The sequence below is a fragment of the Tyto alba genome, unplaced genomic scaffold (genome assembly GCF_018691265.1).
Source record: "Tyto alba isolate M040663 unplaced genomic scaffold, T.alba_DEE_v4.0 Super-Scaffold_6, whole genome shotgun sequence".
NCBI lineage: Eukaryota > Metazoa > Chordata > Aves > Strigiformes > Tytonidae > Tyto > Tyto alba.
In genome coordinates, this window is record NW_024881327.1 from 7038357 (window position 1) to 7052766 (window position 14410).

Below are 14410 nucleotides of genomic sequence, written 5' to 3' on the forward strand. Positions count from 1 at the left end.
TGATATCACTATTTGATTGAAAACTGGAGATGAGACCAGATCCTAGCCCTTGCAGAGCTTTCATGAATAACCTCACCTTTAAAATCAACTGTTTTAACTCAAACCGTAAGGGAAACAACAGGAGTGACTGAACAAGATCTGCCGACTTGGTAGCACTTACTATGCCTTCACAATGAGATTTAATCTCCTCGTTTAACAGCTAAAATGTTTATAAATAAAACTAAGGAGGAGTTCCCTATAATTGAAAAACATGTCAACCATTTATGAGAACATAACTGCATCTTATTCTATCATAGCCTCCTTGATACCCTTTGAGCATTTTATCCTTCAGAAATAATCTGATTTCTGTTTTCCCTATTATATTCATGATATTTCTGAAACCTAAAGCTGCATATCTGTTTAACTATTTTTTTTGTATTTGCTTGACATTATACATGAAGGAGAAAAGTATGCCTAAACTCGGCTCCAACAGGAAATAATCACTCAACCTTCCTTGAAATTTCAGACTAGTCATTAGAAGGATTAGTACAAATTCTGAAGACTACCCAAAGATGTAGCTGCCAAAAAGTGTGTATCCATGAGGATAGCTTAAACTAGAGCATACAGGATGAGAAAAAAATTGTGGACCGGCATTAAGTGGCTGCAGTATAAAATTCGCCACCCATCTCTTGCAAATGCACTGAAACCTCTGTGACATTTAATGACCACATAGGTGAACTACTTGCTCTATCAGAACTTATCCAGAGATAAATGGTCCACTAAAAAACATGGAATTTTTTACTTTTAGTAACATATGTTGACTTCCACTAGCATGTCCTTATTCTGTGTACAATAAACCTCTGCTAATTTAACATTGGAGCGATTAAATAGCAACAGGTATAAATAAAAAAATTTGAAAAAAACCCACAGACCCTTAGAATAATTGTTAAATTCACCTTCAAACAATTCTCCCAGTGTTGTGTTTATAGATTTTTATAGTTGACTTCGATTTAGATCATTATGCAAAAGAACTAATTTACTTCCTGAATTGGTCAGGCAGTTGGACTGGATGATCACTGTAGGTCCCTTCCAACTGAAATTATTCTATTCTATTCTATTCTATTCTATTCTATTCTATTCTATTCTATTCTATTCTATTCTATTCTATTCTATTCTATTCTATTCTATTCTATTCTATTCTATTCTATTCTATTTCTCTAATTTTGGCATTTGTGTTCAGTTTTCAGTGAAGACCTTTACCAATTAACAGGTTGCTGCAGAAATGTCATCAACCAGCTTTGTATGCTTTTTTTGCAGTTACCACTAATTGGACAATAGGAAAACATAATGTTAAGATTATTTTCCATTTTGTAGCGGGAACAAGACAGAAAATAATGTTCATTTAACTATTAAAAAAGCAGGCAAACGCTCTGTACACTGTATTATATCTGATACAGAAAGGTTCATAGCATTGCTTTCTTGCAAGTTTTACATCTTAACATCTAAAACATCTACATCAGATGCCTACAGAAATTATATTTATAAAAGGAGGGTCTTCTTTACACAAGCAATAGGATTTCTTTCTAAATCATATATGCCCAGTATCAATGAAATATCAAAACAAAACCAAACAACAACTAATGAACAAACTTAAATCCTAATTTTTTAATTTCTGCTATGGATTATACAAAGAAGTCCATTAAATAGTGATGAAGGTAATCTGAACCACACAGGATAACATGGACGCATAAATTAAATACAGATGCTCATAAAATGCAATGAACAAAGGAGGAAAAAAGTCTGAGAAATTAAATGAGTGAGCATCAAACAGCAAAAGAAAGCCTAATACATCTGACAGGTTTATTTGTCTCTTCAAGTGAGAATAATAAGGTGGTAGTTTTGTGAGATCTGAGTTGCACCACAGAAGTATGCTAATCCAAATATCTGTTGAGGCCGTTTGTTCAAGGGTCATCCATGAATTCGGCAAAGAAGATTTACTGCACTGGGAAGAGAGTGATGGGATGAAGAATGGGTCACAGCACTGCTTTCGGGTAAAGCCTCACAGTCACACCTTCTGCAGGTTGCTAGGTAGTGTTTTGAACTTACACAAGTGTGATGCACACACATTTATCCTCATTTATGTAAGAACCAAGTCAAATACAACAGTATTGGCTGGTTTGAGTTGGAAGAAGAAGCACAGAGAGTCAGTAATTGCTATTTTAAAATTTACTGGGTTTTTTAATTTTTGAATTTTAATGAAGTGTTTGGAATAGCTTCTGGGAAAAAAAGCTCTGCTGACTATCAGTTGTATTTTTGCTATGGTCTTTTACAGCATACTATTATTGAACTGCCATCACTGAATAGCACTCGTGCAGCTAAACATCATCACAAGGACTGGATTTCCTTCAGAGACTCTTGCTGATCAAAATGCCTAAATTTCCCCTGCAAATCAATAAATCATATGTGTAGCTTTTGGTGAGCTAAGAGGTTATGTCACTTTCAGACTGATAGATGAGCAAAATGACTTAACAAAACAGTGAATGGGATGGGTTAGGTGCTTGGAGAAACAGGCTGGGACTATTCATGTCAGTGAGGTATTTACCTAAAGCCACTACCACCCCTCTTAATTGGCCATTCTGGAATAAAATAATGATAGGCAAATGTGTAGACTACATAAGAGAAAAAGAATTTGAGCTGAGGTCTCCTTTACTAAAAGCAGCATTACTTCAATTTGCTGAAGGCTGTCTGATTCCCATATAACAACACTCACACCAGTTGAGAAGTTACTTACCACTTCTTACTCAGCCTACAATTTTCAGATTTGTGAAAAGCTGATAACTAGCCTAAGATTGCCCTTAGATTTCCACCAGTTGCAACACAGGTTGTAATTTTAATACTTTTTTTCAACTTCTGTTGCATGTATGTGGAGCTGCTGGAAAACATTAGGAAAGGGAAATGCAGCAGCATTCTTCACAATAATTGATGAGTCCTAAGCAAGATATGGAGAATATCAAAGGGTAAGGCAACAGAAGTCTCACAGTTGCTACGAAGTGAATTTAAAAGCAAGTAATAGTAAAGCTAGAAATTGCCTTAACAAGAATTTTGCCTAAATAACAGTTTTGAAAAAAGCCCACAAAAACCCCCAAACCAAAGTATGTTTTCTCTTTTTTTCTGAAGAAAAAAAAAAAAAGAGAGAAAACAAACATTATTCTCAAGTGTTCTCACTTCTACAAATAGTGTTCTTAAAAACCAGAAAGAAAAGTACAGCCTGTCTTTCAGCCTGACATCTCTGTGCAATGTGACTGACTCTGGTCCTTGGGATGTTACTTCTTGTATCACTGATGAATAAAAGCATGACTTTAAATACTGTATTTCATAGGATATGCAGTAAAGTGTCCATCTCCTCTTCCACTGCAGCTGTACACATTTTATCACTGTCTCTGAAGAACATAGTTAACATTTTAAATTGATGGCAACAGTTAATTATTCTCATATTTCGTTAATCAAAATCCAGAGGTGTAGATAAGTAGATATGCATGGCAAAAAGAAGCATATATTACGCTTTGTTTAAAATGTATATAGCTTCCTTACATTTGTGTTAAGCAAATGTCACAAGACATTATATCTCTCTTTGGGTTATCATGCAATTTAGTCTCTCAATGCCCACTGAAGTTACCAGGAGTCCTTATCAGAGGCAGTGATACACGAGGATAACTGGAGAAATGAATTTAAACAATATTCTACACAAGTGGGATGGGGAAAATCTGCTGCTGTTTTAAATCACCTGCTGCCCTGATCCCAGTTCCTCAGATCCCATTATGCTGAAGTATCTCTCATTCCGGAAGAGAACGTGAATACACTTTTAACTTATGGCATGGTAATCAGGAAATAAAAAAACCCGTGTCACAGGGAAGTATTCACATGCCATCTTACCCTGTGGTTCAGACAGTCATGCAGCATGCTTATTCTACTGTTGGTGTTTGCTTAGAGTTCATAGCTTGGATAATCTAACAACAAGCTTTGACTTTGCGTAGTTCTAGATTACTGTCTGACAGATAAAATTATATATCCTAAATCACTCTGTTCGGTTATCTCCAACCAAATCTCCGATGTAATGCTGAAACAACAGACTTTTAGTACAGTTTATCTAACCTATGTGATGGCAACTGAGTCATGTAATGTGGCAGTATATATCTGAGAATGATAAAAATAAGTTTTTGGAAACACAGTATCTGTCATCTCACCATATATTGTAAATACTATTTCCCTGATAAAAACTATCAGTGTTCTGATTTGTAGGCATTTGATTTTCTGAGTGCAATAACTCAAAACATAAAAATAGGTTAATACAAATCAAAGAGATACTACATAATTCTTCAGAGTGATGTCTATGATCTTTAGTATGCTTAACAGCTACATTTTCAAACTGTACCTGGTGACTTCTCTATTACTAGGGAGGATAATTACGGCACCTCCAATGCAAAGTAATATCATTCAAATTACATTAAAATTGTGGATCTCCGAATAACTGTTTATGTGTACTCACAAATGCAGCTGACAGCTAAACACCTAAAATTAGACATGCAACTTCAGTACCTAAATTTGGAGTTAATCCAGTGTGGTGAACAAATAAAAAGTTTCCTTCATAGCACAATTTGAAACAGAAACCCATATTGAGCACCCTGAATTGTGAACCTGGAATTGTGAGGGTGAAATAGCTCATCTTTCATCTCCTATTGTAGACAGATGAAAGAATAGAGTCTCCTAATGTGGTCATGCCAGCAACCCTCCTGAAGTTGGCTGGTGCGAACAGCTCAGTTAGTGACACTACTTCAGTTCTTGTCTATAAGAAACCTCCAAGTTCAGCTTTGGTTTCACATTCAACATTGCCAGGGTTGGACTCCCTAAGGAGCGTTTATATGGTATTATGAAGTGTCTAGTTATTCCCTAAACTTGAGAAAAGCAAGGTGATTCATCTGCCCACCACAGAGACAACAGCTCCCAAACCAGCAGAACCAGGTTAGCATGACACTTTATCCAGCTTGTCTAGTACTGCTCATAGCAAGCTCACAGCAATGCTCCCATTTCTTACAATTAGCTTGTTTGCTCCTAGCTGAGGCATCTCTGCACCCTAAGTCACCACCTAAGTGACCTCTGTGCATTAACGGGCGTCCTGTTGTGTCCTGATATTGCATGCTGACATGAAACACGATCAGCATCCAGCTGCGTAAGCAGAACTACAGACATTTCAAAAACAATTTATCCACATCAGTTCCTTGCCCCGGTCTTTTTTTTTTCCAAATGCATAATTACTGAGACAACATGCAGATCTTGGAAACATTTAATCACCTTGAATGGTGCTATAAGTGGAGATACAAGTGGAAAGTGTAAGTGGAGATACATTCTATGTAACTGTCTTTCAGAGATCCATTTGGTAGAGCTGAGAATAGAATTTCGTCTACAGTTTAACCTGAAGAGCCAATTCCTTTCTCAGTCTGGAGGTTGTATACGAAATACAAAGTCTGTAACTTTACCACACAATTGTAGTCTCATCACTACAGTGTTTTGAATGGAGTAAACCCTGCCCACTGAAAGGGAGAATTACTGAATCAGAACCAGCCTACCATGCTTAATTACTGTTTTACAAGAGAATTTAGGTTTTGCTTATATAGCTTTATCTGTTACTCCCCTGCGTGTTTATCCACTCTGAAAACAAATTCTCAAGCCTCCCGGAATGTGGCCCTATCTGTCCGGGATCGCGGCTTTCCATGAGAGTTACATACTACAGAATAATTAAACCATTGACCAACTGCTGTTACTATGGGGCAAAAGAATTTTTATAGGAACCAGACCTGGTCTCTGCAATGTGCTTATCTTCAGAATGACTGTGAGATGTAACTGCCTCCACAGCCAAATTCTGGATTTTCTTTCAATTTCATTCCATTTTTTCCCACAAACTGTATCACCCCTCCCATCAGTGCTATATAAGCGTCTTACGTCTCTACACCTTCTATAACACTGCCATAAGCAAACTTCCCTTTCCTGATAATTTCATTTGCCTAGAGATCTTGCAGGTAGTTCTGTGTAGAGACCTTCTGGGCTACTGAGGACGGTGGGGATAACAGCAGCAGCTCACACATCATAAAATAACTGAAGTATTTATTATGACGTAACAGAAGGAAAAACATCTTTCAGCAGTGCTCTTAGAAAACATCACAGCTAAGTGTCCAACATGTTTACCAGAAACAGGTATTACAAGGAATCATGAAGAAGTTAATAAGTAAGTAACAAAGGTAATACAGCTGATGGGTAGTCTACGATCAAGAAAGAGATTAAGTGACTAAATCCATCTCTAGCTATATCAAAATCACCGGAATTCAGTATAGTGAATTTCAAAATAAGCTTTGTAAACAGAAGACTATAATCCACAAAATTCTTAATTTTTTTCTTGAAGAGGTGGATCTGTTTGGTTTTTTTTTTTTTTAGTATTTTCTATGGAGACAAAAGGCAAGACTTTTGTTACACAAAAGCTTTATATTTTATTGCCCTAAGCATCTGTGGAAGCCAGCCTCTCAGATTTATGCTGCAACACTATTATAGGATTTTAGGCCTAATATACCAATTTCTTTGTTAATCAACAAACATTCAGGAATCAGACCCAAGTATAATTACTCTATGTTTCATGTGGAAAGCCTGAGGTAAGAAGGAAACTGATCTAAATGTAAGATGTGAAATGTTACATCTGTTCTGAGCAAGCATTAAATCAAAGTAAGAACCAAGTGATTAAGCATCAGCTCCATGAAACCCCTCGATAAAAAAGCTGGGGCAAACAGCTTCAGAAATAAATGAAAATAAGATGGACAATCAAGCCACTCACACAATGCACTGAGAAGTGCAGCATTATGAATGATCACAAGTAAGGTTTTGCTCGAAGATACAAAATAGTATTTTCCTAATTGAAGGAGGCAAGTATCTGTTTATGAGACTGTTAATGAACTTTTTTATGGGGTTTCTAATCAGCTTGTTTTCAGCTTATTCTAATAGTAGTTCATTTCCTGCCAGAGGGACGCATTTGGCAAAAGGCTTGTATTCTGGAGAGCCATAAAAGGAAAAGTTCAAGTATGCTCAGTTCCCATACAAACAAATTCATGCTGAAGTCCCAAACCAGTTTTACAACCATCCATTCCTTAACATCAAACTAAGGAACTCAAGCAGTAACATCAGATTCAGCATAAATCTTCCCTGGAAAATTATTTGTATGCATTTGAATTTCATTATATAGTTTGTAAAGAGAAGACTGTTCCTTTATATAATTACTAGTGTGTTTTGTTGTTCTCTTGAGGGGGTAAAATTTAGCTTTTCACATGTTGCAAGGAAACAAAAGGCCATAATTAGTTACAATTAAGCTTCAAATTTTATTGCACTAGTAACCACTTCAAATTAAAGGTAGATTAAGATTTTCATTAGGAATTTGTACCATTCAATTTTAAAAATTATGCAAAATCCTATTTATTTTGTTTTAAAAAGATACAATGTATTCTTTGGAAATATTTATACCATGCTTTACTAGTAAATGTTTCATTCAACCACTTCCTTTGAGACTAGTTTTGGTCAACGCATACGGGGTGTCACCTAATTTCCACTCGACTGCATTGTGTTTTGGTTTGTTTCTGAGGAAAGACTCCTTACTTTTTTCACTGGAAAAAATTATTAAGAGTAGGCAGCCTTTTTTATAATGCAGTGTCACCAAGTCAAGAAGTTTTGTCAAAGATTATTAAAAAAATTCTGATGATTGAAAGTTTGTCATCAGTAGCCTCAGTTAAGAGAGCATTAGATAATTTCTCTGAAAGACAGAACTGACTTCCATTGCTTATTCACATGAGAGATCTTCTAGATGCCAGCCACAAAAAAAGCAGTCCTGAAACCCCGCTATTACAAACAGTTGTCTCTCAAGCTGTGAACGTCAGTCAAGTAAGATATAGACAACTTGGTCATTACTCAGAAAATCCAGCAGTGCTTATTCCTATGGCAGCTAATTCTACCTAGCAACATTGTACACGTGATACATAACACAAATACTGGATTCCACCAGTATTTTTGCAGAAAGCTTCAACTGGCTGGAATGTGAAAGTATCACTTTGAAAATTATAGCATTTATGCAATGGTTTTCAAGTATATTGGTGACAAATGACATCATATTTAACAGCTGTAACATCAACTGGTATCAAAAAGAACAGGGTACCAAGAAATACTGTGCTTAAGTGAAAAACAAACAAACAAAAAAAAAAATCCACCCACTTATCAAGATAAAATGACATCAGTGTTTTGAATTCTAACTGAGACCAAGTCAAGAACAGGGGGAAATGCTGAGCTGCTTCAGCAAGACCATGGAAGATCTGGATTCAGTTCCTAGCTGTGTAATTCTGTATCTGAGGACTTCCATGCTGACACCTGTCCTGGGAACTACCACACTTCTCTCCTTGCTACAAATCCTCACGGTAGTTGAGACCCAAACCTCCACTGAGAGCTCAGCTTAACTATTCAAAGGGGATGGAAGGGGCAGGGGTCATTTCACATGAGCCATGATCACATGAGTCTTGTCATCATGCAAGTCTTGTCATGAGACTTGCATCTTAATGTTTCAAATCCAAAGATACATCTCACTTTTTAGTTTTGATATAAAAAAAATAGAATTAAAACATTCACCATATGTAGAATCTTTCTACAAATTTTGGGCTACAAAGAAATATCACTGACAATATTTAAAAAGAGTGGGAACTTTAAAAAGTGTTATTCAAACATTGCTTCCATCTGGTTATTCTCCTTTTTTATTTTTTTCTCCTTTGGAAAAAGTCTATTAATATTAAACAGCCCGTCTCATCTTCCAGTCTTCTTGGTTTATGGTCAAAGAAGAAATGTGTTTTAAATTTGTCTAAATAATTTTATCATGTCAGGCATAGTGCTTTTCTATGCTTATTGGCAACTTACTGCATTCCATCTATATTTTCCTCAGATGTTTACACCATAACACTAAAAAGATGAGCAAGGCTGGCCAAGAAAATGACAAAAAAGGCACTCACAAATAAAACTTTTGCATTGTCCTATTGACCACAATGTACAATGTGGTAGGCATTAGAAAGAAGGAGTATTTTTAACATCAAGTAATCATAGGTGTCCAGAATGCATTCTCAGTTCAGCGGGGCAATGACATATTTTAATTTCTGTATTTTTACAGAGATTACTCCAAAAGGGCATGCTTTATAGCAACAATCAATCCACCTCCATAGAAGTTATAGCACTGTAAATTACTGATGGCACATGCTGAAGACCTTAGTTCTATTTAACATGCAATAAGAATACATGCAGGACAAGCCTTCTCTTACAGAACTAAGCTGACCAGAAACTGAATTTCAGTATGACAGTTTTGCACCCTCCTTGCTTTCCTCAGTACACCTGCAACACGATGCTAGACAGCATAGCATTACACGACTACCTTACTGTGTCCCTACAAATAGCAAGACACTGGGTTGGAATCCCACACAACGAAAGCAATTATTTACTCTGCCTTTGATGTTTCCTGTCATTAAAACAGCGGCCCTGCTACAGAAAACACACTCACTGACAGAACTTATCTATGATACTGGTCAACCCCTCTTCCTCTCCCATTCCCACCCCAAACACCATTCCTTCAGCAGAAAGAATCACCTTCTACTTCAATTGCCACGTAATTTCCAATGTTAAAAACACGGCAGGATTTCCATCATACAAAAGCATAAAAGAAACAAGGGACATACGATGGACATAGATATTGCTTCTTTTTCCCCTTTCCTTTCTTTGAAGACTTCTCTTTGGAATAGACCTCTTCAACGCATAAAGAGAATGAGATGAAAAATAAAACGGCTAGTAAGAACTTCATCTTGAAGATTAATCTTCAGAGAAACCTTCAGTCAGGGGCAAAAGAAAAGAAAGAGGTTTACATTAGTAGGGCTAGATACGGCAAATGGGAACACATCCCTACAAAGAGCAAGCAAATTTTTGTTTCTCTGTTTTTTTGCTTTTAGAAAAGTTTGATCTTAGTTGCCTTGGGAGAGAGTCTGTTGAGTCTGTACCTCCGATACGGAACCAACTTAGGCAATTTTCTGAGAATCAAGTATCTTCCCAAAGTTATGAGACCGACAGCGAGGAACAGATTTAAGTGTAAGTTTGCTCCTGTGTGATTAAGAAATAAACATGATGTCCTTCAAAGGCTGCTTAACTCAAAATCCTCATAAATGTGGAAACAGAATTCCTCATCAAAAATATCATGTATCAGTTGCGTTACACATGGTTAAATGTGGCCAATCGGTCATCCAGCAAGGCAGAGAACTGCAAGTTCTCTATGACCTTGCACAGATCAGATAGCAACCATTTCAATGCTAGTTATGAGAAAGGGTCGCAAATTTAATATACAGAATTTAAACACAAATCCCTATTTTGCACGAAGTATTCTCACTGCAGAGCCAGCACTAGAAAGGGCCTTGCGAAGATGACTAAACACAACCTGCAACACTGTGCTTCATTACATCGTGTTCAGTTTAAGATTTTAACTTCTGGCGGGTGAAAGCGCGTACCCCAAAAGCCAGGAGCTCAGTTTGTGTCCAGCCAGAGACAGACCCACCTGCCCCCGGCCGCAGCCGCACGACACCCCGGCCGTTTTCCATTTGTTCCTCATCCCTCAGATAATTCCCAGGCATTTCCTTGGGCCGGAGGAAACCTCGCAGATGCCTCAGCACTGGCTGCATTTCCTCCTTCTGTTTTATTCAATTCTTTAAATTCTTTTTAAGGAGCGGTGGCTGCCTCTCTCGCCTTCCCCCCCCCCCCCCCCCCCCCCCCCCCACCTCCGGGAGACACCGGGATGCTTCAGTCCTCCCCCTCAGGACCCGCAGCCCCCCGCCACCCCCCGGCCCCGGTAAGGTTGGCCGAGCTGCCCCCGCCGCCCGCCGGCCTCCCCGAGGCCTCCCCGAGGCCCCAGCACCGGGGAGGGAGAGGCCTCCGTGCAGCCGAGCGCCGCCGGCGCTCCGGGTCGGGGGCGGGAGAACGGGAAGGCGGGAAGGTGCGGGGCTCCCCTCAGCCCCCTCAGCCCGCCCCCCCCCGCCGCTGCCACCGGCGCTGGCCGCGGTGCTGACGGGGCCTCGGAAGCGGCCGCCGGGCGGGAACGGGCCTCTGGGGCCTCCGCGGCCCCTTCCCACGCAGCCCCGCCGCACCCCCACGCGATTAGGCCCCGCGGGGACCCTCCTCCCCCCCCCCCCATCGCGATTAGGGCCATGTCGAGGCCCGGCTGGGAAGCCCCAGCGCCGTTCGGGGAAGCGAGCTCCTACCTCCGCCGGTGCCCTCCGCGGCCAGTGAGCATGTGCGGTCGCCGCGGCGCGGTGCGGGAGCTCGCCCAGTGAGCATGTCCCGGCCGCCCGCCCGCACATGGGCACTGGGCGACCGGCGGCGCCGGCGGCGGGAGGGCCGGAGGGGGGGAGCGGCGGGGGGGGGCGGGTGTCCGGTCGGACACCCCCCCCCCCCCCGCCGCTCCCCCCCTCCGGCCCTCCCGCCGCTGGCGACCGCGCAACGGGGCGGTGGGAGGTGCGGATAAGCTGAGGGGGGGGGGGGGGGGGGGTCACGGGGAGTGTGTGTGGGGGTGGACGTGTGGCCTGGTTCCTGTGGGTTTCCCAGTTGCCGTGGGTTTCAGCTGCGTTGCAAATAGAGGCCTAATGGAACGGAAGTTTCGGGCGGAAAAATTCTTTCCGGGGTTCCTTGTGTCTTACGCTTGGAGAGATCCAGGTGCACGCTGAGCTTCTTGCTTGTGCCGGCCGTTCGGCCGGCGTTTCCGAAACGGGCAGAGATCGTTATGCAGGCAAGTCGTGTTACGTTAGCAAATGCCCACCCTCCCATTATAGTTCGAAGGCATCACCTCCCGTATGTCTTACATTCTTTCTAGCGACCAAGCCACTGAAAATCGTGACCGTTCAGGTCTTCTTTATCTTCCAGCCTCATTTCTTACCTGTCCTAGCATACACTGCCAGAGCTTCATTCTGCAAGAGGTTGGTCCTGGTCTAGTGGAAGGTGTCCCTGCCCGTGGCAGGGGAGTTGGAACTCGGTGATCTCTAAGACCCCTTCCAGCCCAAAGCATTCTATGATTCTATGATTCATTCTACAAAAGAGCAGCATCAACTGAAGAAAACTTTTTATTCTTCAGAATGGATCCAGTGATACATACACATCAGCGGACACTTCCTGCAACATCCTGTAATCCTCGTTATGCTTCTATGTGGAGTTCGGTTGGGGTTTGGACTATAACGTAATGGTCAATAGAAAATGAAGAAAGTCACCTTTTTGGCAAATTAGAAGTAAGAAGGCGCATGACTTGGTGCATAAACCATGGCAGGCAGCAAGCAGCACGTAGATTCTCTAATACCCAAATGTCAGGTACCCTCAGCTCCACTTTCTGAGCAACATTCCTGTCCTGAGTTACAGATACACTCTGAAAATAATTCCATCCCCTTCAGACTTTGCTGCCATGTGGTATACATACACTGTCATATGCATATGTAGGTACGTATATGTATACATATACATGCATGTGGATGCAAAAATCTACTGCCGTGGGTCATTTTAAGGCCACGGGTCTTTCAAGACACAGTTTTCCAGCTCAAACACAGGAACCTGAAAATTAAACAAAGTGAAGCTTTTTCCTGAAAAGAAAGCCTAGAGGCTTACCATGATGTTCTCTCCATAAAGGGGAAAAAAAAAAAAAAAAAAAAAAAAAAAAAGCTTTTTTTTAAAAAAAACTCTTCTGAACTTTATCTCAGGAATAGAAACCAGGACGCTGTAGTTGTTCTAGAAGGACTGGCGTAAACGTGCTTGAGACCAGGTACCCACCGACCGCCATCTCCTTTTTTCTGCATTTTTGCTGTGATACTGGGGACAGGGGTGTGAAAAATAAGGCAGCAATCCGCTTAAGACGTGAGGACAGACATGCCCCCCTGTTTGTGTTCAGGAAGCCTGAACGCAGCAGGGCAGAGCGCGCACCTGCAGCGGGAGAAGTGGCTGCCAGCCCGCGCAGCCCGCGGTGCCCCAGCCGCCGCAGCTCCGCTCCCGCCTGCTGCTCCCCGCGCCCGCCCAGCCCGGCTGCTCCTCGCCTCCCCGTGCACGCAGAGCACCGAACCGCCTCCTTCGGGCTGTCTGCAGATCCGCTCCCGTATTTGCAGGTGCTTCGTGGTGCAGCTGTGGTTGTGAACACCTAAGGAGCGATGGGTGTTTGTGGCAACTCAGCAGGACGAGGAGTAAAATAGAAATGATTATTACCCACCCCTCAGGTTCTCATTAAATAAGAGCATACAGCTAATACCTTGCGATAGCTAATAAGTATGAGATGTATCTGATAAAGACAAGAAAAGGGAGCTGCTTTGGTAAGATATATATGTAGTATCTTGAGGTGTCTTACACCTCACAATATCAAATATTACAAGAAATAATTCAATAACCCTTGATGGTTTTTAATGCACTTAAGTTGAAGGGGTGTCAGCTCTCTAGCTAAAGTGCTGGCAGTGAAGGGGCTGTTGGAAAAAGGCCTTTTCTCCCGCCTCGCGCTGTATAAAAGCTGGCGGAGGTCACAGACAGCTGCTTCCTCGCCCGACAGCACCTTCTTGGGAGCCCGGCAAGGACACAGCAGGGGTGCTGCTCGCGCCACCCCCTCGCTCGGCGCTCGGCAGAAGGAGCCAGAGGAGCTGTCAGGGGTGCAGGACTTGTGGGAGGACAGCCCGCACGCCGTTCAGATGTCCTGCTGCAGTGCCGGCCGACGTCGCGATGCCCAAATGGGAAGGACCAGGGAAAAAAGCCTCCTATAAAAGCCTTGAACTGGCAAGCTGGTTGATCATGCGTAAGTAAATAAAGTACAAGTTTTACTAGTAAATAAATGTTTAAGGGCAGACCCACCTCTGTCTCAGCATTCATTGCATTTCAGAGTGCAGGGGTGGACTTCACTATCTTTCCTCTGCTTAAAACTCCTGCTGTGCCCTCTGTTGGGAATGTCTAACCATGTTTGCTTCTCTGATTCAGGAATAATTCACAGGAATTCCTGATCTTAGACATTATCCTGATCACTCGAAAATAGTTATGTAAACCATATGCAAAATATAACAAGAACTTTCAAAGTGATCACCCAGGGACATTAGTCCTTTCTTTAGTTTGCAGTGGTGGAACATGGAGATCTGAAGATCCAGCAGTCAAGTTCTGCTGCTCAGTCACACAGAAGATACTTTGCATCTGTATAAGATAGAATTTATTTTGTTTTATTGCTCTTTTTAATCTATTTTCTCAAGGTAATGAGTTTTGTGTAAAGCACTCTGTGTGCATGGTTCAAACAGCTTATTGCAAACCTTTGATTTTTTTCCAGCTGATTGAT

At 41.4% G+C, this 14410-nt stretch overlaps 1 protein-coding gene across 5 annotated transcripts in view; it reads right to left on the bottom strand.

Moving 5' to 3' along the window:
- GLRB (glycine receptor beta) overlaps nt 1–11485 on the bottom strand; it is a 52247-nt gene extending 40762 nt beyond the window's left edge. For 3 of the 5 annotated variants that reach the window (XM_042808245.1, XM_042808243.1, XM_042808246.1), the window contains exons 1-2: nt 11337–11448; nt 9774–9920 (exon numbers count right to left, since the gene is read on the bottom strand). In XM_042808245.1, coding sequence (XP_042664179.1) covers nt 9774–9895 — 122 coding nt within the window. In that variant the 5' untranslated portion in view covers nt 9896–9920; nt 11337–11448. Of the gene's footprint in view, nt 1–9684; nt 9921–11336 lie in introns of those variants that run through there. The other 2 variants (XM_042808244.1, XM_033007263.2) reach the window with 2 other exon arrangements.
- Between the last annotated feature and the right edge of the window lie 2925 nt (nt 11486–14410).